Source organism: Parus major, chromosome 4A, assembly GCF_001522545.3.
Source record: "Parus major isolate Abel chromosome 4A, Parus_major1.1, whole genome shotgun sequence".
Taxonomy (NCBI): domain Eukaryota; kingdom Metazoa; phylum Chordata; class Aves; order Passeriformes; family Paridae; genus Parus; species Parus major.
This window is the reverse complement of record NC_031772.1, coordinates 15,536,915-15,562,204: the sequence shown is the minus strand read 5'-3', so window position 1 is coordinate 15,562,204 and position 25,290 is coordinate 15,536,915. Positions and strand designations below refer to the sequence as shown.

The following is a 25,290-nucleotide window of genomic DNA, read 5'->3' as shown; positions in this document are numbered from 1 at the left end:
ACGACAACGGGAGGCCCTGGAGTCCCCACATGTACCTGCCACACCTAGGGCACCCCTTCTACAGCACCCTGGCTGCCAAACAGGCTGCTGGCAGCCCCTGAAACCCTCCCAAATCACACACGAGGTCGCAGCAAGCACTCACTTCACAGCCAGAGAAACTGGACTTTGTTTTCATGCTAAAACATCTCTCCCTCTGGTTATAAAAATAATAATTGCGTAACAGGATAGCAGCAGCTTCTGGCTGCATGGATTACGTTGGGAACACACAACACTTTGCAAGAATGAAAACAGGATTTGAACAGCCCCATTGTAGGGGAGTGCTGCTGCCAGCATCCCTGTTTGTTACCCATCTGCTGCAGGAACACAGCCCTGGGCAGCCAAGCTGGCAAGGCGCCTGAAGGGCAGGAAACTTGTCCCCTGAAGCAGCCACTCTCCACCTCCAAAACCCTCAGCCCAGTTTAGGTGCTTGCCAGAAGAGAGAATTGTTGCTGGCACCAGGGATTAGAGGAGTTTCAGGATTGGTGGACAGGGTTCAGGCAGCAAAGGACAGAAGTACAATTTAGGCCACATGCATGTGGCATTAAGATAATTTAAATATATGCTGGTTTCCCTCATTTTTTATGAGCATCACAAGTTGCACACAAGTCTGCCTCACCTGTGCAGAGCAGCACTACTTGAAAAGGCTCCATAAGAGTACACTGTGGTAGCAAAAGATGAAGCTGCATGTTCTGTCTTACAGCCCAGTTTCTGTGTGATGATGTATAAATCTGTTCTGGATCTAATACGCAAAAGTAACTCAAGATTTACAGAGATTAGAATTTTTCAAACAGTTTTTTCCTGGTGTTAACATGTCAAATAAATGTCATTAAATATCTCTATAGCACTGGCATCTGTGCACTAATGCAGTGCCCTTGTACCAGCCAGCACATGCCCTTCTAGAAAATGACATTTTTTCCCCAATGTGTGCACTATCACCAACTGCAGCACCACGGATTTACCCCAAGCAGAAACCCCAGCCTCACACCAAACCCCCACTGCCATTCACACCCATGGCTGCCACAGCAGATCTTTTTCAAGCAAGCTGCAAGTTTCTTCCATCCTTGCTATGGGCAAATCTACAAGAGGAGTCCTCAGCGTTGGGAAGCCTCCAGATTCCTCCAGTTTTCCACACTGGCTCCTGCAGCCACCCGGTGAAGCCATTACCACCATCCTCAGCTGAGCTGCTAGCAAGCAAGTCTTGCTGAGGTTTTGCACCCAGGGAAGCCCTACCTGCCCCTCCTCCTGCCTTCACCACACCGGGAATCTCATGAGGAATCTCTCAAGTGGTAAAAGGAGCTGCAGGGGAAAACCGGGGGCCCAAGCAGCTGACAGGGCTTACAGAGGTCTGCACTGGCCACTGCCCAGGCACAAGAGAAAAGATGAGTCCCAGAGGATTTTTGGGAGGAGCTCGGCCCCTTGGCCGGGCAGTTGGGACAGCTGGACATACACAGACCCTGCCTGTCCACCAGCTTCTCCTGCTGCCAAGGGCACAACGGCCCCTTTCAGCCCCGGCTCTGGGAAGGAAAGGTCAGGGAGCTGCTTTTGTGTGCAAGCCCCATCCTCCCCACCAGCACAAGAGACCAAGCATCTCCCTGAGGGGCTCCACGGAGCAAAGGGAAAGCGGGGCCACCATCACCCCAACCCAGGCTCCTGGAGCACCCCTTTGCTGGGCTGTTTCCTTGCAAGTCACGCACTTGGCTCCACAGCCTCAGACACAGGGAGAGAGGGGCCAGGAGAAGGGAGCCAGCACAGCCTGTTTTCCCTGTGCACAGCCAAGGAATTTCTTTTGTGCGGAGCAGGGTTTGGCACATTCCAGCGCAGAGCAGCTCCCGCACCGCTGTGCCGTGCTGTGCCGAGCCAGCCGCGGCACCCGCCGGGACAGGAGCTGTCCTGGCACAGGCAGCTCCAGGGACAGGGAGGTGGTCACAAGGATTTAAAGGGCTGGGCTGTGCTCAGAGGAGTCTGGCAGAACACGGTGCATGTGCAGAGCAACACTGGGCATGATCACAGCAACTGATCCATCCAGCACAACACTGACGCATCCTGGACACAACAGAGGCTGGGGCTTCTGGAGACCCCAAACCAGCTTATTCTTTAAAAGAAAAAAGCATACGGAAAGTCACATCCCTGATTTTTTCATGTGGACTAACTTGGCAAACTCCATGATGTTTGGCACTGCTGGCAGCTTTACTATGGCCTGATGCATTTTGATGTTCAAACTCCAATCAGCCAATGTGTGCTCTAGGAAAGCATTACCTGCAGGAGCAGGCGGCTTGAGGACAGGGATGGACCATGCTCCCACATTCATCTTCCCCAGGGGCTGAAAAAAAGCAGGGCTGTGTTGCTGAAAGGCTGCAAGAGGAGGGACCTCTGCAGGCTAAGGCCTCTCCAGAGCCAGAGGCATCTGGCATGGTGTGGGGCAGTGAGTCGGGAGCTCCGCACTGAGCAGCGTCTGTGCTCTCCTGCAAACCCTCCTCCCACACTGAGCCAGCCCTGTGACTCAGAGCAGACTTCAGACAGAGACACAGTGGCCCACTGGGAAAAGGAGGGGTGAAAATAAAAATGAAAATAGAAATGTTCTATCACCCTTGCAAGTGCTGTTACTGTGCTCCAGTGGGTACCGACCGTAGACAGGAGGCAACCCAGTGTGTGCCAGCCGTGTGTGGCCACAGCGAGCACACAGCCAGACACAATGTCCATGCTGGGACAGGAATTCACAAACCTACACCGAGGGGAAGCAGGAGGAGGGAGTCGAGGTGGGGGGGCGGAAGTAATTAATGCAAATTCCTAGTTTAGATAAACACATCGAGAGAAAGGCTCGCTCTGGCACGGGGAATTAATATCCTGTTAAACCAGTTGAAAAGGTCACCAGTAAACAAGCAACACTCCCAACACTCCCTGTGCCAGGGCTGATAGGACACCGAGACAAACGGCTGTGAGCAGGAGCTGGGGACGCTGCAGCATCCACCCGCCAGCGTGCAGCTGCAGCCAGCTCGGTGCGTGCAGACGTGTTCTCTGCACAGCACTTCTGCACTGAGAGCAACAGCCCTGGGCCTCGGGAAAGCTGCTTTGCTGCCTTCACACAGCCCCAGGGAGGACTGGCCAGCAAACAAAAGCAGCCAGGGGTGTTTGGCTAATGTCATGTTGGTCAAGGTCACAGCCCTACTCCAGATCCCTGCCTCAGGGCTGGGGATCATTTAGAGAACGGGTTGTATAAATTAAGAGATAAGAAAGGAGATGTACACAGGCTCCTTCAGTGTGGGGGCTCACCTGCCCTGGGGAGTCCACCCTTGACACATCTCTGCTGCTGCTGGCATAGACATTTGAGCACAAGACCTTTAAAAGGCATGCTGGGACTGAAAGTCTCCAGGTGATGCTCCAACAGCAAGAGAAAAAAAGGATAGAATAAAATTGCTCAGGACACAGCCCTCAACTTCGTTTTCAATGGAAAACGAAGCACAGAGGAGCTGCTGGCAACTCATCTCTGCAAGCACAGAAGTGGAACTCTGGCTGCAGAGGTGTGAAGAAAAGGCGAGAGCTGCCAAGAGAACAGTGTGGGGGAGCACCAGGGCTGAGATAGCCTTGGGTCAAAATGCACTGAGAGTGAGCCACAGACCACATGTGGAGCTCTGCACCCTGGGGCCTGGGTCTTCCTCTCAGAGTGCAGGGCCTCTGGGGTGCTTTCCCTTCCTTCCCACCAGGGAAATTCAGCTTCTCTCCCAGGAGATGCAGGAACAGAAACCACCAGAACTGCGTGCATTTCCCAAGCCCCACAGTGAACAGAACTTAAGGAGAACAGTTGTATGCCTTGCACAGAGAAGCTGCATAGTCCAGAAGGACTTCAGCTGCATTTGTTTCAATCCACATGGAGAACTTTATACAGTGCTCAAAATGCCATTTTCTGGTGTCCAGCCCCAAGATAAGCCTTGCTGTTAAGTCTTGTGTGAAATGGAGCTGCTGGAACAGTGTGTTTCTCACAAGTGCTGGTGGGTCTAAGCACAAGAAAGGCCTGAATTCCCCAAAGGAATTTGGGTACATGTGGATTCTCTCCCAAAGACAGAAAAATTTAGTTTTCCTTCCTGGACACACCAGGCCTGCACTGCACAGAGAGTGCTCACAGAAGGGCAAGATCCCTTAGCAGGTGCTGGATAGATCAGTCATGGCCTGATAAGAAAGTGTTATCCCTTGTCCTCATCAGACTGAGGAATGCTGTTCACTACAAACACCCAGTGATTGCAGCCCTGGTATCTCCTGCCTATGCCCTGGAGGGGAAAGACAGCCCAGCTCCCTGGCATTACATGCCATGTGTTTGCACAGAATGCACTGGTCAGTGCCAGGCGTGGGATCATGGGGAGACCCCACTAAACACAAGGCTGCAGGGACTGCAAGGGACTGCAAGGCAGGGGCTTACCCAGCAGAGCCTGGAAGAGTTCACTTTGGAAGATGTGCGAGACTTTTCCAATGGAAGCTTTTAACTCCTGCTCCTCCGGGGACCGCAGGGTGCTTTGGTATCTGGTCAGAATTTCCACTGCCCGTTCAGTGTCTGCAGAGATGACACAGGAGTAACAAGGCATTAGCATCGTAGGATGTCAAGGGAAAGCTTGAGTGCAGCCTGGGATAATGCCTCAAGCTGCCTTCTAGTCTGGATTTTTAAAAGTCAGTCAGCCACAAAAGCAGCCTCCTTACACACACCTGGAAAGCTAACCCTGCTGAGTGGCACTGAGGGCCCACAGCGGAGACCAGGGCAGGAACTGGAGGAGAGGTAGTTTTGCCACCAACCCTGAAAATCAGGGGCTAAAATCAGATTGATTCAACTCTGAACCCTGTAGCACTGGGCAGCCTGAACACCTCTGCCACCTCCCAGACACAGAAGCTGTTTAGGAGCTGGACACATTCTGGTTGCACTATGGTTGGGCTATGAATATTACTGCAGGAACTGCAGCCTCCCACATAGGGCCAGATGGCTGCAGCAAAGCTGAGCGTAGGCCCATTCACGTAGTGCAAAACAGCTCAGCTACAGGAGTGGCAAAACTTGGGTTTCTATAGGGTGAAGCATAAGAATTGCTCAAAGCAGCAAGCAGCCATGGGTCAGCAGGAGACAAGTGGGAAAGGAACACGGTACCTTGGGGTCAAAGGAGATGGTGGTGAGGAGGGGAGCTGGAGGCTTCCATGAAGCAACATTTTGGTTAATGACTGGGCCAGACATAGCTATGAGAAAACCCTGGACCTAAAATAGTGGAGCTGTGATGTCTCTGTGTGGACACCTCCACAGTACTCTGGGCAGACAGCCAGAGCTGCCAGTGCAGCCCCGACCTCAGATGTGACCCATATCTCAGGCAGGTGGTGAGCTCCTGTGGACCTTGAGACCATCCCTGCCCCATCAGTGGATATCTCCCTTTGTCACCCAGGCAGACTGCAGACAAAGAGTGTTTGTGTGAGAAGGCAGGGAAGCTGTCCCGCCACTGCTGGAGACTCATCTTTTAAGCCAGGAACTCATGCAGAAAGGATGACCCTGCTCATCACAGGGCTCTCGAGAATTCAGGTCATCAAACAAGGGGGCCTGTGTCTGCTCGGGTACGTGCCACCTGGTGTCCCAGCTCGCCCAGCCTCTCAGCCGAAAGGGAAAGGGGGTCCCTCCTGCCTGTCTCACCAGCCCACACTGACTCATCATGGGAGCAGAACAGGGAAAGGAGCCTGGGGAAGCATGAACAGCTCTGACTTGGAGCTGGGCTTCGCACTTGCTCCAGAAAAAGCACGGACTTCCCCAAGCTTTATGGCAAGCCTAGCCCTGCGCTATTACTAAGAGATTCCTTTTCTGCAGATGTAACAGTGCTTCAGACACTGCCCAGCAAACTGTGAGTAGGGCTGAGATATCATTGCCTGGTCATTCCTGACCTTATCAACAGAACTAAAGAAGCAGATGGAGAGCTGGGGCCACCACACCAGGACACAAAGACTGTGAACCTGGTGTAAACTTCCCACCGCAGCCCAGGCTGAGCAGGCAGAGCGGCACGCACGGCGCTGACCTCTGCGCTGCTGGCCGCTCGTACGGGTGACAGCCAGCTGGAGCAGGGGACTGCTGGCTCCCGACCGAGGGAAGTGCCGGGCACCCAGCGTGGCAGGGAGACCGCCTATAGCTCCCAAGAAACAGCACATGGTATCCAGGGCCCATCTCCACGTGCCTCAAGGTGCATGCAAGTCCCACTTACAGGAAATACCTCCTCGCGGAGCCCAAACCCCCATGCCCGCTCTCCTCCCCGCAGCGCGCAAGGGAGCTGCAAGCAGAACATCCCACGGCCACCCACTCTGAGCCAGCACAACGCGTCCGCAGCCCGAGGAGGGCGAGGAGCGAGGGCGCCCAGCCCTCGGCTGTTAACCCCGGGGTCGCACGGCCGCCCGTGGTGGGGAGCGCGGTCCCGGCGGGGCAGACACTTGTTGATTGCGGGGCCGCGGTGCCCGGCGCGGCGGGCAGGGCCGGGCGCCGCACTCCTTACCTTCCCGGCGGATCATCGCTCCGCCGCGGCCGCCGGCCGCTCCGCTCCGTGCCAGCCCGCGAGCGGCCGAGCCACCGCCCGCCCCACCCCGCCCTGCCCCGCCCGAACCGGCCGGGAGCCGCCCCCCGGCCGCCGGCACCGCCTCCGGGAGCGCCCCGCCACCGCCGCTCGGAGCCCGGCGGGCTGCGGGGAGCCTCGGCCTGCGCCCGGGGAGCCGCGCCCGGCTCGGCCTCCCCTCCCTGCCCGCAGCGGAGGGCCCGGTTCCCCGCGCCGTCAGTAGGTGGCACGGAGGCGCCGCGGAACGAGCCCGCCCCGGGCCGGTACCGTCCGGGCTGCGCCGGCTCCTTCTCCGGGCCGGCAGCGCCGCCGGCCGGGAAAGGCGCGGAAGGGAGAACACAGGCATGCCCACCGCACCCCTGCGGGCTCTGTCTGCCGCTCCTCTGCTTTATTGACATAAATAGACAGCAACAAGTCAGACTGACCCGATAACCCTTCTCCCTGTTCAAGGCCCTGCCGCACCGTGACCGATGCCGAGTCCCACCGCTCCCTCTGCTGCCCTGCAGCAGCAGCAGGAGCGTGAGCGCGGTCCTGCCAGCCCCTGACACCCACCACCCCCAGCCTTTTCTCTCCCGAGCAACAGGCATTAACTGCTGTTTGGAGTGCCAGGACCCTGTCCCGTGAACATGAAGCCAGCAGCAGCAGGGACAGGATTTCTGTCCAGGATGGCAGGGTGAAGAGCTCGGCTTCCCCGTTGTTGTGTGAAAAGCCACTCCACACCCCGCTTCCTATTCCTCAAGCCGCGGGACAGGGCAGCCCCCAAGGGAACAGCCCTTAAAACCAGGTGTCCCATCACTGGCTGCAGAGGTGCTGACAACAGGCACAGACAGCTCTTCCCCTGCACCAAAGAGCAACCCAAATCCCTGCTCCTGTCCAAACCCCAAGGGAGAGGTCTCAGCTCCAGCACTGTTGGGTATTCTGCCCCTAGGCCACCCCTGCAAAGCTTTAGTTCCCTGCTACCAGTGGGAAATGACAACTCAGTTCCAAGTCTTTTCAGCTGAGGGCAGCTGAGCACCATGAAAGGAGCCAGGAAGGCCACGGTAGAAGGGAGGCTCAGGAAGGAGTCTGAAAAGGAAAGGAGCCTCGAAGCTGGCCTGAGGAGTGCTCCCTGCTGTGCAGGGCTCTGGCTGCCTCTCCCCACGGCTGACAGGCAAGAGGGGTCACTCCTGCATCAAGCTGTTGATCTTTGTGAGCAGCACATCCGTCTCAGACTCTGAGGAGACAGAGAAAAAAAACCAGTCATTGTGGGCAGCCAGAATCCCGCAGCGACAGGCGGAGTAGCCTGAAAAGCAGGTTTGAGGATATATGGGGAATGTGGGATTCCTTAGTGCTGTCCCACAGGGCTGCTTCTTAAGGGCAGGACAGGAGGAACTCCCTGGGCTGGGATTCCCTTCCCTCCCCCAGCCATCCCAAACCACTCAGTCACGTTTGGCTTGAGAAAGCTGCCTGCCTGTCAGGGAGAGTCCCACAGGCAGAGCCTGGCTCCAGGGGAGGGGAGCTCCCGTTCCATGCGCACTCACCCGCCGGCCGTCTTCTGTGGGAACATTTCCTAGGAGATGGAATAGGGTCGATGTTAGCATGCAAGTCTGGTCTCACCATTCCCTTCCCTGAGCTGCCAGCTGGAAACTGTGGGGCCCCGCAGTCCCAGCAGGAACTGCTCTCAGTGCCTGCAGCACTGGTAAAAAGGAGCAGGACCAGGATCCCCCAGCCTCAGCCCACCAGGCCCTGGGGTGCAGAGTGGGTTAGGAAGTGTGAACTAAGGCATCCAGCAGCTTGAGGCAGGGTCAGGGCAGACTTTCAGCTGCAGCTTGGAGATGAAAGTTGCCTCCACACACTTCTGTCTTACTTAGCTGGACAGGAGAGGACACCTCCAGGATCTGAATCCAAAGAGGGGTGGCAGCAGGTTTGGGTCTGCACCAGCCACCCAGGGCACACTACAACCTCCCCCAACAGGCCTGCCTCGGGAGGGGGAAAGAGATCAAACCTACTTCATCAAGACGAAGGCCCAGATGATGATAAGGAAGGAAACGCAGTCTACAACGATCCAGATCATGAAGTATGTGCTGCTGGGCTGCAAGGCAACGAGACAAGCCATTGAACACCAGCTAGGGGTGGTGTGCTGTGCCACCAACCCCTTCTGAAGGGTCACATGTTCCCATGCCAGTACAGCAGCAAGCAGAAGTCACCCACAAGGCAGCTGCACAGGGCTCCTGCAGAAAGGGACCCACAAATCCCTGGGACACGGGGCTGTGGGGCAGGGTGAAGGACAAGGGGTCACTTACAAGCAGCCAGATGGGGTGTTTCATTTCCTTCAGCACCTGGCAGGCGTTGGTGGTGACAGAACTCACCCCTGAGCACCACAGGACTGAGAAGAGCCAGGGCTGGTTCACCACATACAAGTTGACAGAGATGTTGTCCTGGCGGTACTGCCTGCATGGGGACAGCCGTGGTCAGAGCAGACAGCAGGGTGCCACCACACTCTGCACAGCCAAAAGAGGCTGTGTATTTGGGATATGATCCAGCATTTGCAGCCTCATGGAGTGACTGTCTGGAGATCCAGACTGAGGGCAGACTTGCTGGCAGGGCAGAGGACTGCAGCCAGCTCCCTCCTCTGCACCAGCCCTTCCTGATAGGGACACTTGTTCACAAGGCACACACCCAGCTCTTCCTGGAAGCACACCAGTACTCAGCACCCTCACCTCTGCTGGCAACTGGGACAGTCCCCAGACTCCAACAACTCCCAGGTACTTGGACAAAGAATTCTCACCTGATCTCCTCAGAGCTCATGTCCTGGTAGGGCAGATTGACATGCAGCTCTGGCTCCTTCTCGTTCTCGAGTCTCTTCCGGCCATAGACATGCTGGACACCTGGGGCCTGCTGTTTTACATCTTCCCTGAACCCATCTGGAAGCCACAGGACCTAGACAAGAGCCAGAGAGCACATGCAGAGGAGAGGTACTCCAAAAAGTTTGCTCTCTTTCCAATATTCCCTTGCACGTCGAGGTCCACACGGCCTGCTTAAACAGCTGCTTCCTGCCCCCCATCTCCACACTCAGCTCTTCCATGAGGATCTCAGCCAGGACAGTCCCCTAAGAGCTTGCCCCAGCCAAGAAATAAGCACAGGTCCTGCTGAAGGGAGAAACCAGTTCTAGCCTAGGAAATCTGCAAGAGTTAAGTCCTTTCAGGGTCCTTGAATGGCTCAAGTGAATCCATTCATCCCAAACTCTGCAGCAAGAATGCACCTTGGATCAGCACTACAGTAGAAGCCTTTTTCCTATGTCCCCTCCTGCTCTGCATTCCCATAAGGCCAAGAAAGGTGATTTGAGTGCTGCTTTGTCTCCTGAGGGCAGCACATATCCTGTGCTGCAGGGGTTGGATGAAGCATAAAGAGAACACAGGAGGGTGAGCAGGAGTCCAAGAGCTGCAGGGAGAGGTGTGGTGGAGTGTGGGGAAGTGGAAGCCACAGCATTGTATCCCTGCTCATGTTGGCCGTGTTGGTCTCCTCCCTAGACTGAGTCATTGTTTACACACACACCAGGGTGGCCAGTGCTGGGAAAGCGAAGTATTTGGAGGGGTCTGAAGTATTTGGAGGGGTCTGAAGCTGTAGGCATTAAATCCTAATTACTGGCAACTTCTAGCTAGAGAACCCCACACGTGGGCAGGGCTGCCAGCAGGGATCACTTGGTGTATGGGGTGTCAGTGTGGCTGGCAGGGCACCTCCCACCACGGCAGGGGTGTGACAGCAGGACCTGGCAGGGGTGGGGTGGTGACCAGCTCACCTGCTGCAGCGGGATGCCTGACTGTAAAATCACTCCCAGGGTGACATTGACAAAGTTCTGGTAGTCACTGTGGTTCTCAGGCCGAAGGTCAAACATGATGGAGATGTTGCTCTGCTTGGCTGCCTCTAGAGCCTGTCCCAGGGATGGGATCCTCTGTTTAGCTGCCTCCTTGCGATCACCAGGGGAAAGACTCTGCACAGTGGGAAATGGTCTCCGCTGCAAGGGTGAGAGAGGGGCAGTCATCACATGCACACCACCTGTAAGCTTCCACATCCCAAACTGGTGCCTGTCTCTGACCCTCAGCTTCCTGCACCGGCCTCTCCATGTGCTCTCCAGAGCAAACAGGCACAGGGAACCTCCCTATGTACATCCGTGGGCACCTCTACCCTTCTCCCCACTAACAACAGAATTCAAGCAGCCTCAACACCTGTGGGCATTCAAAGCTGCTCAGCAGTACTTAGTCACCTTTTGGGAAGAGCCTGGCCACAGCTGCCTTCAAGCCCAGGCAGGCTGTGCAGCTCAGAGCAAACAGGAGACATCCCCTCTCAAAGCAGCCTCCTCCATGACTCAGCTGAGGAGTCAGAACAAACCCCAGCTTGGGGCATAACTGCACCCAAGCTGGTGCAGTGATTTGTGCAGCCCTCTGCACCCTGTCCAGGTGTCTGCTAGGACCAGTGATCCAGAGGAAAAGTTCTGGAGCCCCAGGGCAGGGCTAATGCTTCACCAAAAATGAACCCATTCCTCACCAGCCACCCTAAGGATATTCCTGACCTCTAGAAACCAGCTGCCAGCATCCAGCTGCTGGAGGTCTGTCCAGTTGAAGGCAGTGCTGTTCAGGGCAGCCCTCTCAGGGAACACAGCCTGCACGTTGGTGGTCCTGGTGAGTTCCTCATCATGCATGAGGAATGGGACCCCATCAGCACTGGCAAAGGAACACAGAAGATAGCCATGTGTAGTACGCTGTTTGTCTCCTACCCCTGCCCTGGCATTTCTAGCCCCTCCCAGCCACCTGCTAAAGTAACCCCCACCCTAATTCTTGGCCCTTTACACCTAGAGACCAAGCCAGCAACCAAGCAGCTCCTTGCACTCTGAGAGCTGTCCCAGTAACAGGATTACATGCGATGAACTGGAGCCAGGGTCTGTTTTCCTCCCCTGATGTTGCCTCCCTCCCTGGAAGGCAATCTGTATGAGGAGGACAGAAACTCAGTACCTCCCCCAGATCATTGGGACACCAAGCTGGAGCCAGTCCCACACTGGGAGGGTGGGAGTGGCAGAGCCCCTTGAACAGGCTGCCTCCAAATGCAGGCTATTTTAAGTCCTCCAGGTATCTTCCAGAATGCCCCCTGTGGGAGGTGACATCCCAGGATACACAGACCCCTTCCTCCCTCTGAGCCCCTTTACCTCACCATGACGTCTGTCTCAAAGACTTGCACATCGCATTCCACCGCCTTGTGGAGTGACATGAGGGTGTTCTCAGGGGCCAGCTGGAAAAAGGAATGATGTTAGTGCAGAGAGCACGGGCAGGATGGGGTAAGAGGCAGGCATTCATCCTGCCTGGATGCACCCAGCAGCTTGGCTGGGCTCTAGGGCAACCACAATGAGACTGGGGTGACCTGGGCATGGTGAGGGATGGAAAAGGACTGGCAATAGACAACCAGGGCCTGTCTTGTCCCTGCTCCCCGGCCCACTCTACACAGCCAGGCTTTCTGCTCAGAGTTGCATGCTCCTGGTGCTCAGGAAGCAGCTCTGTATTGCAGCTGCTGCATCCCCTCCTTACCCTGTGCTCACCCATCCTCCAGGCCAGAGCTGCCCTGGCTGCAGTGGGGATACCATGTTCTAGGCTGGCCAGAGCTCACCCTGGCCTGTGACCACAAGGATCTGTGCCCCAGGCACAGCCTGGCTTTTCCTAGTGGAGCAGCCTGCCCCATCCACCCTGACCACTGCCAGGGTGCTGGTCACTCACCATGGGTGCTCCTCGATGGCCAACTAGGGCTGGCTTGGGGGGAAGCTGGTTCTCCTCCATGATGCAAGGGGAGGTGATTCCCAGGGGAGCCAGGTATAGTGCAATCATTGCTGCACAGTACACGAGCAGCAGAAACACCTTGAGACCTGCAGGCACAGACAGAAGTTGAAGGGGATGAGGTACAGAGGAAGCATTTTGCAGGTCACTAGGAGTAAGCCAAGGCTGCTTCACCTGGCATTAACCTGTCATTGCCCTAGGTCAAACATTGCATCCACAGCCTCGGGAACACTGCAGATTTACTCTTGGCCCACCACATGCCCTTGCCCAACTCAGAACTTCTGGCAGCACTGCCACCTGCAGCCGTCCTTCAGCTGCAAAGCAGGGAGGGCTGAAGCTGCGACAAGGGCTGTTTGTGAGAAGCAACCAAGAGCAGGCATTACTACCCCACTGGAGACCTGTTCCCACTGCACTGGTACTCCCTGAGCACCACTCTGCCAACAGTGCTGCTCAGCTGGGTGGAAGGAAGCAGGCACCAGCCAAGGGGACAAGTGGAGACCTTGGAGGGGGATTACCTGCACTGCGGGTGCGGTAGATGAAGCTGGCCAGGGGCCAGGCAAGGAGCGTCATTCCCCCCACAGTTCCAATGTGCAGAAAAGGACCTGTTGCCTGGACAGGCAAAAAAACACAGGGTGTCAGCCAGCACCAGTCTCTGTCCCCAAAATACACATGGCTCCAATGCCAGGGATCTGCCCCTGCAGCCAGTACTGCTCGAAGATCCACAGTGCCAGGGAGGGAGGAACAGGCTCCTGGGGGACAGAACAGACCCCCTGCTCTAGTCCAGCCACCATTCATCAGTCTGGCAGCTGCTTCAGGCAGGACTGCAGGGGTAGAAGGAGCACCTTACCTGGCAAGGCAGCAGAAGTCAAGGGAATTAACTGGGAATTAACCCCCAGTGCATACAGCTGTGCTGGGGGCTTCAATGAGCACCCTTCAGCTCAACCCCACAGGCCGGGCACTGGGTACAGTGGGGGAGTCCCTGCCATGGAGGTGACTCACCTGCAGGGAGATACGAGCACTTTTCCACTCCTCCGCCCACTTTACTCCCAGCCCTGTGAAGGCTGCAGCCACCACCAGGGCAGTAAGGATCAGCAGGACCTGTGGGGCACGCACAGGGCAGTTAGGGGAGCACACAGCACCTTGCAGGCCAGGCAGAGTTCTCCTCATCCCTTCCTTATGAAGCCCTGCAAGCCCTGATACCCTGCTTTCCCCATCTGGGTTTGCAGCTGAGCTCTGCGCTCGATGCTTTGAGCACTGGGAATGTTCCCATCCCAAAGACACGTGGCTGAGGAACTGCGAGCTGCAGCCCAGCTCAGCGGCCACACACAGCCACTCAGTGGGGACACAGCAGCCATATACAGCCCCACTAGGCTGGTCCCAGCTTCTGAAGGTGCAAGGGCAGCCAGGGCAGGCACCATCTCCCCTAGTCTCTCACCTTGTGCACCCAGTGAAGCTTCAAGGGCTGGCCACAGAGCTGCAAGCACAAAGCCAGGATCTGCAAGAGCAAGGAGCTGTCAGAGCTGGGCTGTACCCCACACCCCACCCCTCATAGGGCACAGGACTCAGCCACAGAAGCTTGGCCGTGCTCAGGCTGACCTGGCTCCTCCCAGCACAGGGCAGCCTGTGCTCAGCACAGATCCATTCCCCCCAGCCCAGCAGGATCAGGGGGGCTCACCAGCAGCACAGACGAGTAGCTGATCAGCACAGCTGTAGCTATGAGCAGGACCAGGGACCAGTCTAGCCACAGCTTCCTCTGCCTGAAGATGAACCTGCCAGCAAAGGGGAGGGTCAGAGGGGCAGGGGTGACGTGGGGAACAATGGATGTGGGATCCTACTCACTCATTGAAGTTGTGGAAATCATTGAGGATGATGATAGCGAAGTAGAGCCACACCAACGTGAAGAGAAAGACGCAGAAGAGGAAAATGAACCAGCTGCAGTCATACTGAAAGTCAGAGATGAGAGTTATACACATACCCTCAAGGCACCTAGCCCCCAGCCAGGCTTCTGAGATCCCTGGGTATCACCCAGCCAGCAGCAGGGGTCACAGCAGGTACTGGCCCAGGGGTCCAGGCACTGAGCTGCCCCATGGAGAAGGGTCAGATCTACCCTGGCTGGCTCTTTTGTCTGGACCTTTTCTACAGAAAGATGGATCAGCATGTCCTACAACAAACTAAAAATCTGCCTAAGGCAGCCTGGGGAGGATAGCCCCTGTGGCAAGACTGCCTCCTTTGCCATGCAGCACTCCATGGGAACAGGCTGGGACTTTGGACAGAAGAAGGGGCAGGGAGCCAGGTCTCATTCCCTTCTAGCTGGATGATCTGTGGGCTGGGCAAAGAGGGGTGCATGGCCTCAGAACTGCCACTGTAGTGGTGAGTCTGCAGACTGGGTCCAGCTACCTTGTCCCCAGGCACTAGTCCCACGTGTGTGGGGGACGTGAGGGGTGCCACAGGTGCCAGAGGACACCTAGCAACCCCGACTTATTTGTACATTCCAGGCAAGACAGGACAAGCAGCAGCAGGGCCACTCCCATGGGAGTCGGAGACCTCAGAAAATCCCAGGGCCTCACCACTCCCAGGTTACAAATTGCTGGGGACACCCTCCTGGTGGGGCCGCACCCAGCCCAGGAACTGTGTCTCCCACGTGCCTGGCCAGGTGCCCCAGGACCTGCTGCCACCTCAGCCCTAGGGCTCTGCCCTGCTCCAGGCACGTGCAAGAGCTGCAGATGCACACTAATGCTGCTCTACCCTTTCTGTCACCCAGGAGGAGCACAGCTCACACTCTCACCTCTCCAGGCTAGAGCAGTTCCTGGACAGTGAGGGTGCACCCCAGCTTTCCTGGGGCTCAGCCCTGGGTAGCAGGAGCAGCAAGAGGTCAGCAGATCACTGTCTGGGCTGAGCATCCCAGCCAGAGCCCTACCCCATCCCAGCCACTGCTCTAAGACTCCCAAAAAGGGCCTCAGCATCACTCAGGTATCACCTTAGTGGTTCTCAGGCCCTTCCTCTTCTCCTTCTTGGCAGTGATCCACTGGCAGCTGTAGGGGCAGAGTAGGCAGGTGGCACAGGCAGAGCAGCAGCCAGGGGGGTCTGCCATAGCAGCAGACTGTCCCAGAGCGAGCAAAGGTCAGGTGTCCTGCGGAGGATACACACAGTGTGTTGGCACAGGCTGCCCAGCATACCACCCCACCCCGAGGGGATGGAGCACCGTAGCATTTTGTGTCCAGGTACCCTGGCAGGTGGCCCAGAGTGCTGGGACACCGTGGGGCTGCTGGTTGTGTCCCCAGGCAAGGCATGGTGCCAGGGGAAGAGGCAGCACCGGGTGCAGCCCAACCTGTTCAGCAGGCTGTGCTGGGACCCTTTAGCCAACAAGCTGCAGCAAGCCCGGAGCTGGCAGGGAACAGGGCCTGCTCCCCAGCCCAGGGTTCAGCATTCTGCTGGGGAGCCAGGACCACTGTGCAGGCTCCAGGGGCAAGCAGCCCTGCCAGTCAGCTTGACAGCAACACTGCACTCAGGCTTCACACCTGCAAGGACTGTCCAGCGCCATGCCACCGTCTGGGGCTCCTGCTTGCAGCTGGGGGTACAGGAAACAGCCTGGGAAGTTCCCATTCTGATCCCTGAGTCCAGGTCCTTGCTGATGCAGCACCATCCTGGCAGCCCCTTAGCTCAACCTGCACACCAAGGAGTCCCAAGTGTGGCTGGAGGAGCTGCAGCTGAGCAGGCACTGGATGGCTTTGGTCCAAGTGCTTGTGAGGGAACCCATTTCTACAGTCACTGGTCCTTGGAGCAGGACCACCTCTGAGTTCCTCAAGCACTGGCAAGGGGAGAGAGAGCCAGGATGTTTTGCTGTGATCCCCAGATTCTTGGTGTTTGGCTGGAAGAAGCAGGGAGCCCAAAACAAGGTCTTCCTCAATCATCCAGAGAAATCCCATCTTTATTATTGCTTGTCGTGCTGCGGAGCTGCTCCTCCTCCTCACCCCACCCTCCCCAACAGGCCAGGCACACTATGCAACACTATCACCCTGCAGATTATGCCTGGCTCTAATTTCACTGAGGCAGGCATGAGAGCCAGCTGACCACATCCTACCAGCCACATCCTTTCCAATATTGGAGGCAATGGTGTGCCTCCTAGAGCTGTGTCCCATTCCAACCTGGGCCGTGGAGAGAGGGAACAGAGCTAGTCCAGGTCCTCCCTGGCCCAGCCAGCCAGAGCAGAGAAGTTCTGCCATGCTCTGGCTGTGGCCAAGGTCAGCCTGGTCTCCCCCTGTAATCCCAACCTGTCACCTTGCTCCTAAATACCACCACTAAGGGGGTCTCCAGGGTGCAGAGTCCTCCCCAGCACCCACACAGAGCACAGGGTCACGTACAGGCAGGTGCCACCCTGAGAGCAGGACCCCATCCCTGGTCAGGCAGCTTCTGCAGGCTGGGGGATGTCCAGGGGGCTGCTATCAGCAGGTCCAGCCAGCCAAGGCACAGAGGATGATGAACAGTGAAACAGAGCCCCACATCCGCTGCCCCCTCCACCATGCAGGCACCGCACCAGCAGCTGTGACCCACTCAGTGATGCCACCAAAGGAGTCAGTCTTAACGCAAGTACAGGAAACCATGGGTCCAGATATTTTCCTTCCTGATGCCCAGAGGCTCTGCCTGCAGGCTCATGCCCCTGCTGTCACCAGAACCATGGTCACCACTTCCACCAGGCACCAGTGGCTCAGGCAGCCTTCACTTGGAGTCACCCTGTCCCCTGTCACTGCTCACATGGGCAGAACACTGGTGTCAGCAGCTCCTGGCAGGCTCCCACACAGGGTACACAGTAAGGAGGAGTGGCTGTGGGCACCAGCTGCAATTCTGCACTCAGCTGCTCCAAAGGCCAGTTGCTGCCAAGACTGGAGCTTGGCAGAGAGTGGCACAGGACTGGTCACAAATCTGCCCCAACGGTGCTGTCTGGAGGGTTTGGAGGGGAAATGCCACCCTGTTCTCCAGCTCAGAGTGCAGCAGTAGCATCAGCGGTTGTGGCACAACACCCCTGTGCAGAGCACACATCCCAGACAGAGCAGGGATAGGCATGCACCAGACCCTGCTCAGCTTCTGCTCCAGCGGGAGAGCAGCAGAGTGGATGCTGGGGGTCCATCATGGTTGGAAGGACGCCTCCTTTAGCTCCCAGCAAACAACCCCTACGGCACACTCACAGCCCTAGTGTGCGAGGCACAGGGAGTCTGAAGGGGTGACAAACCCATGGCCACAGTCACCGACACGGCAGCGTGTGCTGGCAGCCTCACAAGGACCCCTGTGCCCCAGGGGGGGGTCGCACAGGACAATCAGGTGGCCATATGCAGATCAAGAGGACCGTGTTGTGGAGGAGCCGAGCTGAGCCAGTCCAGGCTGTGTGCCACCGGGCAGATCAGCAGGAGCTGGTGCCTAACCCCGTTGTTCCCGTTCCTCGTCAGACGGAGAGAGAACATGGGCTCAGCATGGGGCACAGCGTGACCCCAAAACAGCAAGAGCAGCACAGGCAGGCCCAGATCCCCCACTCTCGGTCTCATGCCCGGGCAGCCGGTCCTGGGCTCCCCGTTCCTGCTCTCCAGAGCGTGGGAACAACACGGGCAACCCCCGTCCTTCCCCCCTCAGCTTCCCGCAGAGCCGGGATGATCACCCCCTCCCCATGCCGCCCTGCCAGCTCTGGCGGCGCAGGACAGCATCCCCACGGCCGGGGCAGCCACCCCGGGACCAAATACCTGCTCCCCGCGGCTGTCGGGCTCCCGCGGCTGGGCCAGGTGAGCGCGGGGCTGCCTCTCCCCGGGCCCATGCGTGCCAGCACTCGGCTCCCGCTGCGCTCACACCCTGCTGGGTGTGCCCCTGGCCCGGCGGGGCGGCCCGGCAGGTCCGCACAGGCCGGCAGAGGCGGGCAGACTGCGAGCGGAGCGGAGAGGAGCGGGGGGCCGGGCCGGGGTCAGGGCGGGCCCCGCCGGCCCCGATGCAGCCGCGGGGAGAGGGGGAAGGGGCCCCGGGGCCGTCACGCGTCGCAGCGCAAAGGAGTTTGCAGGCAGCCCACGTCCAGGCAGACGGAGACTCCAGGGAGAGCTCCCGGGAGATGGAGGCAGAGCTTCGTGCATCGCCGCGCCTTTGAGCGAGGGGCTGTGGGAGCCCCCCGGACAAAAGGGGGCTTTTCCCTTCCCGGCAGAGGAGGCCCGAACAGACACAGCTCAGGTCATTACGCCTGGCGCGGCGGACACACCGGGGCATGCTTTGAAGGCAGAAGCACAGAAGTATAAAAGTGCTTTTCTTGCCTAGAGCCGAGAGAAATCCTTCCGAACCACTGCATCTGAAGTTTGCTAAGCAGCAGATGAAAAGAGGCTCCAGACAGGCCTGATGGCACCTGAAGGCTGATGCCTTCCATCTTCCCCCTCCCTCCCTGTGGCACAGCACAGCTGTGTCCCCCCACCCTCTGCTCCAGGTCTCAGCTCCTGGCAAGATGGATGCACGATGGGCACTCAGACTTTCCTGCATCACTGAGTTGATCCGTCATTGTGATCTCAGGGGACCCCTCTGATCTTCTGCCATTTGCAAAGGACCTGAGGTTTACGGGGAGGTGATGGCATTCTGCAGTGACATAGCAACTGCCAATTTAGGCAGAAGCCTCAGCCACAAACTCAGCCCTCACTTGATCGTGCTCCACACTACTGCTAACAGCTTCAGCACAACTCCTTGAACGGCTCCATGAAATGGGCTGATTAAGGTCTTAGCACAGTGGAGAAACACCCATTGCTCTGCACCCAAAGCAGTAAACTGAAAGCATTGCAATGGCCGAGAATATCATTCAGACAAGCAAGCAGCCCTTCATCCTAGATGTTGTCCGATGTGAGCAGTTTGGCAGTGTTCAGCTCCCGCATCCGTGTGTTTTGCCGACTCTGACACAGATGAGCCGCGCTGCCGCACGGAAGAGCAAAGCTGTGGGCACGAGCCTTCCCTGGGCACCTGTGCCCCAGGAATGCCCTGGGATGCAGAGAGCCCATTTTATGGGGTAGAAGATTGCCTGTCAGGGATTGGATTGCAGGTTTTAAGGAGGCGAAGGATCACTTCAGCCAAGAAACATCTTAGGCAGTGTGTAGAGGAAAACCGAGCATGAATAAAGAAACCAAGGTGATACTGGAGGAGGCGAAGTTGCAGCAGAGCTCCGGGAGATCAAAAAGCTGTTGATTTTAGCGGTGCGAGGCAAAGCTTATGGAAGAGGCGCCCCGGGCACGCAGAGCAGCGGGACAGGCGGCTCCCCCGGGCGAGGGCCCATCGCGGGAGCCACGCTGTTCCCGCCCGGCGTTCTGCAGGGAGCCCCATCCCGGAGACCGGCGGGGCGCCCGGGCCCGGGCCTGCAGCGGCTCCTCTGCCCACACGGGGGCAGCAGCGCGGCCCGGCCCGGCCGGCACGGCGCTGTGGGGCCGGGAGCGGGGCTGGGCCGAGCGGAGCCGTGCCCGAATCCCCGCCACGTGAGGCCGCCCTGTTGAGGCAGGGCAGCGGCCTCATAGCGGCGGCTGTGAGGGGCGGGCGCCATGCTGGGTACTGGCACGGGGGAGAGCCCCTTGCCGGCACTGCCGCTGTGGGGCCGCCAGACGGCGACCTCGGCCCGCGCTGCTGCTGAGGGAGTGCCGGAGGTTCGGGTCTCTCCAAAAGGACAGCGCTGAGCCCGGGGGTGCGACCCAAAGGACAGGGCTGAGCCCAGGGATGACACCCAAAGCACAGAGCCGAGCTCAGATTTTATACCCAGAGGACAGAGCTCGGCTCGAGGGTGCGACACCGAGCCCAGCAGACTGACTTAAACACGGGCATCGTCGACATCCACTTCCCTTAGTCAGCTAAGACTGATCTCCAGGAGCCAAGTCGCAGATGGACAGTTAAAATTAACAACGGGAGTGTATAACCAAGCTGGCTTAGCTCTGCCTGTCTCACCACGAAGTCAGAGGCACCAGAATTAGCTGGTAAAAAGACAGAAAATAATGTTCCTGTCAACACAGTTGAATGAGCTCACATGCAGCATCAAGTGTTGCATTGATGTAAATAGAGTTTGTGTCCTGAATTCACTTGTGAAGGTGTTATCTGTGAGTGTTCTTTTAGATTATGGGAAAATAATAAAAACACCTCTCTGTGTTTTTATTAGAGAGGAACGGTCTAAGTAAGCAAAGTTATGTCAGTGTACTACAGTGCAGATGAAATTATCTCCCTAGACTCTGTACTTGGTGGGTAGAGCTGGTATTTTCAGCACATGTGACTGAATAACTTCCTGTTTGTCCACTGAACTGGTCACAAACTAGTTTTTTTCAGAAAAAAAAAGAAAAACCATTATTTCAGTTACTTCTGTTTTCACTATTCTGCACACAGTCTACAAGAAATACTGCTTTTAAAGATGGACTCTTCCCTACACGTAATCTCCTCTAGGACCCAGGACCAGGAATAAAAGGAGAAGGCAATACAGGTTTGTGTAATATTATTTCACACTCTCTCAGCCTGCAATAGACAGCAAAAAAATCAGAGTTTCACCATTTCTCTGCTGTTAACACTTTAAAAGCCACTGGCACAGACTGCTTCCACCTAGGCTAGTAGCAGTCCTACATAAACTGATAGACCAAGGCAATAATCTCCATCATGAAGCTAAAGTCATTGCTTCTCGGTAAAGAAAAAAAGTTATTTGAAAGAACTAATCAGACAAATTGCCTCCTTAAGGGGAGGGTGTATGATGATGATGACACTAGTCTCAATTTCTCTTCCTAAAGGCCAGATGCTTATAAAGAATTAAAGTCTGTGGTGAACAAGCTTTGAATCGGATTTTTTTGCCCTCCAGAAGTGGGCTTAGTTAAGGAGATCAGGAATGCAGATTGTGAGCGTATTCATCATCTTGAGGAAAAACCTCTGTGGATGACTGTACTTATTTCAGCTCTTATCACAGAGTTTGTATGATACAAGGCAAATCACTTGACCCAAACTTTTCACGGGTGGTCCTTAAAGGTTTAATTTCCTGAGTACTTGAAGACAGCATGGAGCAGATTTTCAGGAGTGTTAATCATTAACTGTTGAGATTAATTGAGATAAGTGTTGGGAGCCCTGAGGATCAAATGCAAAGGAGTGTTAAGAGTTCAAGCTGCACAGTAACAGCAGATCTCAGCTTGGGCACTGTACCAGTGCAGTGTTTAGCCACACTGTTTTTGTAGGAATCTAACACCCCTCAAGGGTTTATGGAGATTTATTAAGGTACAGAGAACACAAGACCACAGTAGATCATAGGATCATAGAATGGCCTGAGTTAGAAGTGACCTTAAAGACCATCTGGTTCCAACTCCCAGGGGTAGGGACACCTTCCACTAGACCAGGTTGCTCAGACCCCCATCCAACCTGACAAGTTCTTCCAGGGATGGAGCAGCCACAGCTGCTCTGGGCAACCTGCCAGTGCCTCGCCACCCTCACAGTGAAGACATTCTTCCTGACATCTAATCTAAACCTGCTGTCTTTCAGTCTGAAGCCATTCACCCTGTCCAGTCACTGCAGGATCTTGTGAAAAGTCCCTCTCCATGTTTCTTGTGGGCTCCCTTCAGGTACTGGAAAGCCACAATAAGGTCACCCAGATGGCTTCTTTTCTCTAGGCTGAACAATCCCAAAGTCTTCAGCCTTTCCTCCCAGGAGAGCTGTTCCAGCCCTCTGGTCATTTTCCTGGCCTCCTCTGGACTTGCTCCAGCAGGTCCATGTCCTTCCTGTGCTGGGACCCCAGAGCTGGAGGCAGCACTGCAGGTGGGGTCTCACCAGAGTGGAGCAGAGGGGCAGAATCCCCTCCCACAGGGCTTTTGCTGCAGCCCAGGACACACTTGGTTTTCTGGGCTGTGAGTGCACATGGCTGGGTCCTGTCCAGTCTCTCATCCCCAAATCCTTCTTGTCAGGATAAGCAATAATTAATATGTTCAGTAAGTTTTATACTACAAAATATAGTTCAGAAATATTTTTTTTAGGCACAGTACCGTGTCATATCTAAAGAAAAAAACCAAAAATAATTCAATCAGGCAACTCCTGCTTTCATTAAAAGAAAAAAATTTGTTATCAGGTTCTGATAGTTATGTCTGAGACCTGATTTTTAAGACATGCCATGCTTCATTCATGATTTCAAGGACCAAAATATTTGGTTTTTTTCACATGCAGCTCTTTCTTTTTGGAACTTGAACTAGTTTAGAATTTGAAGATGTTTGCAATTTGTCATTTCCTAATTGCCTTATTACATACTTAACTGAAGTCACACAATAACAAACTGAAGGCAAATCTTAAGTATTAAATTTAGGATGCAGAAGATATGCTCACAGGGTACACTCGCATGCAATTTTGCATCTTAACTGCATATCTTTGTGTTTTGTGTCATTTATACAAAGGAAGTCAACTAATTTAATTATAACACAACTGTTTTTTCTAGTAAGTCCATTTCCTCTATAGGGATAATTAACTTTACTGGAAGTTAAATTGTAAGCATAAATTACTGAATGTGACAACATTGATATTCTGTAGATCTGGTTTCACATGCTCTGCATGGAAAAGCACTTGACCAACGATCTAGGTTACTTTCTGATCAATATTTGTGGTTTTTATCCAGGAAAATATGAAATTTACTCTGTCAATACGTGGTGGGTTTAGCTCCTTCTCTCCTCACCAAATATCAATTAATACAAAAGCAGTACACAATAAAACAGCTTATATGCCACTTACTGCCATTGCTCTACTGCAAAAACATTTTTGTTAGGTTTTTAATGCTTATTTACTAACTTTTAAGACATACCATTAATTTTGCACTGGGATAAGCATTTACTGTGGAGTGTTTGCTCCTGCCACACATCTAATTTCTGCTCAGAGTTATAGTCACTGTAGAACAGCATTTTCTCCCCTTTCAGCATGTAAAGGCAGCTGCAAGATCACTGTGTTAGGTCATGGCTGCGAAGCACAAAATTGATTTGTTGCTTTGAGCTGCCTTTCTCTCCTCATGGTTTCAGAAGCCTCCCATGAAGTCATTACCACTCACTGATGGCACTGTGAAGCCACAAACTTTGTTACAGGATTAGTGGGGAGCTAGCAGCTGCCTAGATAGAATGAGATCCTGCAGCAACATTCATGTCAAAAATGAGCTGAAGTTCTTGACAAAGAGAAGCTCAACCCTCAAACTGTAACAAGGAGCTGCCAGAGTACAGCCCAAGCTGCTGAGCACCTTAGCTACTTGCTTTGTATTAAAGCATTGACACAGAGCCTGGTTGAAGTCAGTCCTTGCTCAAGGAGTGTCCCTTCAGATCCCCTCTGAGCCTCACCACTCGTGGGATTCCATCCTTTCTGTAAATCCAGGCAGAGAGAACAAAGTCCTCTTGTACACCTATTTTACTATCACTTTCTTATTCTCTCAACAAGCTCATTTGAGGGTAAGCAACAGCCCTGTGAGTCACAATGTGCTGCAGTCATTAATACTCCCACTGTACTTGCAGTGCTACTGTGTTTTCTCTCTTAATATCTACAAGCTGTTGTTATTAGAGAGCTTTGCAGAGCTATTAGAGCCTATCCTATAGCCTTTAGAGAAACAATCCATTATATTAGATGCTTTGAAAGCCACTTTCCCCTGCATGTAACTACATTCTGTGTTTTATAGTAAATGTAAACTACTAAATTAAATACTAAAATTGAAAAAAACACCCCCAATAACAACCACAAAAAAGAAACCCCCGAGACCAAGAAAAGTCCCAAAACAGCCCCACTTACCAGGAAGAAGCAACTCCTTGTTTCACACTCTCCACTGTTTGGGAACAGCAGCTGTTTGCCATTGCCAAATTTATAGAAGCAGCCTCCAGAACTGTGCTAAGGGTAGGTTTATATAAGGGCCCTGGCTAGGGAGTGGTCAGTAATGTGGTGGAGTTCTGGGGTTTAGAGAGCCTTAGGTGGCTGGGGTACAGTTGTGTTGCAGTGAAGTCATTACTAAAAGAGTAATAAGTTTTACTTATAGAAATAACATTTTGGGTCTAGAATAATAAATTAGACTTTATTTATTTTAGCTATAATATCCTGGCTGCTTTAATTTATGACTTACTGTCTTATATGTATTTAAGATATTTTCTAGCCATAAGTATCTTTGGGTACAGGCTCTTCTGAATTATTTAATATAGGTAAAATATTGCAGTTTTGAAGAAGAAAGGCTTTAGTACTGTCTAGCATCTATTTTCTTAAGTGTTATAGATGCTTACTGTGATTTTCTGTAATGGTCTGTTTTAGTTGCTACTGTATGAATTTTCTTCTGACCCTTTAACTAGTGCAAAGGGTTGTGGGGGATTTCTAGCTAGTGGTCTGCATTTGTATTATTTTCCTCAGTATTTTCTCAGAGATCCCATGTAATCAGTATCTCTGGGGCTTTGTTTTAGGCTGCCTGTGGTTTCCAGTATTCAGTATTTATAGACAGGATATTTATTTTGGGGGGCAAAGGTGTCTGTGTCAGGCAGCTGAAGGTGTTTGTGCAGTTTTGAGGAAAGCATTTTCAAGTTTAACCTTTGTAGCCTCTGGAAACTAATGCAAGAGATCCTTGCTGCTTTTTCAGGTGGAATAGTTGTTAGCATATGGAGGGGCTTGACATTGTGTTTGGGCTGTTCTAGATGAAAAGTTACTACTAGAACATACAGTAGAAAACTCTTTTTTTTTTTTTTTCTGTAAGGCCACCAGCTTGTTCCTACAAAATTTTAATTAATGATTTGAAATGATGATAGAAGAATAAAGTCATGCTTCCAGGGGGTATTGCTTTGAGTCAGTAAAAGCTTTACAGATTCAGATGTTATTAAGACCAGTTAAATAGTAATTTTGGAGGCTGTTTATTTAAAACAGCACGTGTGTGTGTCTTCAGTCCTTTTTTCCCCAGCTTCATT

General features: G+C 54.3%; 2 protein-coding genes across 9 annotated transcripts in view; both read right to left on the bottom strand.

The window, feature by feature from the left end:
- The window catches only part of DLG3 (discs large MAGUK scaffold protein 3), a 78,417-nt gene extending 71,807 nt beyond the window's left edge, over nt 1-6,610 (bottom strand). For 6 of the 7 annotated variants that reach the window (XM_015626495.1, XM_015626496.1, XM_019006543.1 and 3 more), the window contains exons 1-2: nt 6,534-6,610; nt 4,451-4,582 (exon numbers count right to left, since the gene is read on the bottom strand). In XM_015626495.1, the coding sequence (XP_015481981.1) occupies nt 4,451-4,582; nt 6,534-6,549 (148 nt within the window). In that variant the 5' untranslated portion in view covers nt 6,550-6,610. The remainder of the gene's footprint in view (nt 1-4,450; nt 4,583-6,533) is intronic. The other variant, XM_015626502.3, reaches the window with a different exon arrangement.
- A 347-nt stretch (nt 6,611-6,957) lies between these two features.
- On the bottom strand, nt 6,958-24,232 carry GDPD2 (glycerophosphodiester phosphodiesterase domain containing 2). Of its 2 annotated transcripts, none has more exons than XM_015626889.3 (16): nt 24,143-24,232; nt 15,366-15,518; nt 14,228-14,331; nt 14,064-14,157; nt 13,824-13,883; nt 13,388-13,486; nt 12,904-12,997; nt 12,332-12,477; nt 11,770-11,852; nt 11,140-11,290; nt 10,369-10,584; nt 9,358-9,509; nt 8,873-9,020; nt 8,579-8,661; nt 8,111-8,139; nt 6,958-7,803 (listed from the first exon to the last, which is right to left on the bottom strand). In XM_015626889.3, the coding sequence occupies exons 2-16, from the start codon at nt 15,477-15,479 to the stop codon at nt 7,751-7,753; spliced, it is 1,626 nt and encodes a 541-aa protein (XP_015482375.1). In that variant the 5' UTR covers nt 15,480-15,518; nt 24,143-24,232; the 3' UTR covers nt 6,958-7,750. The 2 variants fall into 2 exon arrangements, with proteins under 2 accessions (XP_015482375.1, XP_015482374.1); XM_015626888.2 differs by lacking the exon at nt 24,143-24,232 and adding an exon at nt 18,118-18,376.
- Between the last annotated feature and the right edge of the window lie 1,058 nt (nt 24,233-25,290).

What these genes read in the sequence shown, in the direction of transcription:
- GDPD2 (XM_015626889.3), bottom strand. Translation starts at nt 15,479, where the DNA reads ATGGCAGACCCCCCTGGCTGCTGCTCTGCCTGTGCCACCTGCCTACTC. An exon ending in GTGCTCGTATCTCCCTGCAG is followed by an intron (nt 12,998 to 13,387) that starts GTGAGTCACCTC and finishes TTGCCTGTCCAG; the next exon opens with GCAACAGGTCCTTTTCTGCA. An exon ending in GAGACAGACGTCATGGTGAG is followed by an intron (nt 11,291 to 11,769) that starts GTAAAGGGGCTC and finishes TTCCTTTGCCAG; the next exon opens with TGCTGATGGGGTCCCATTCC.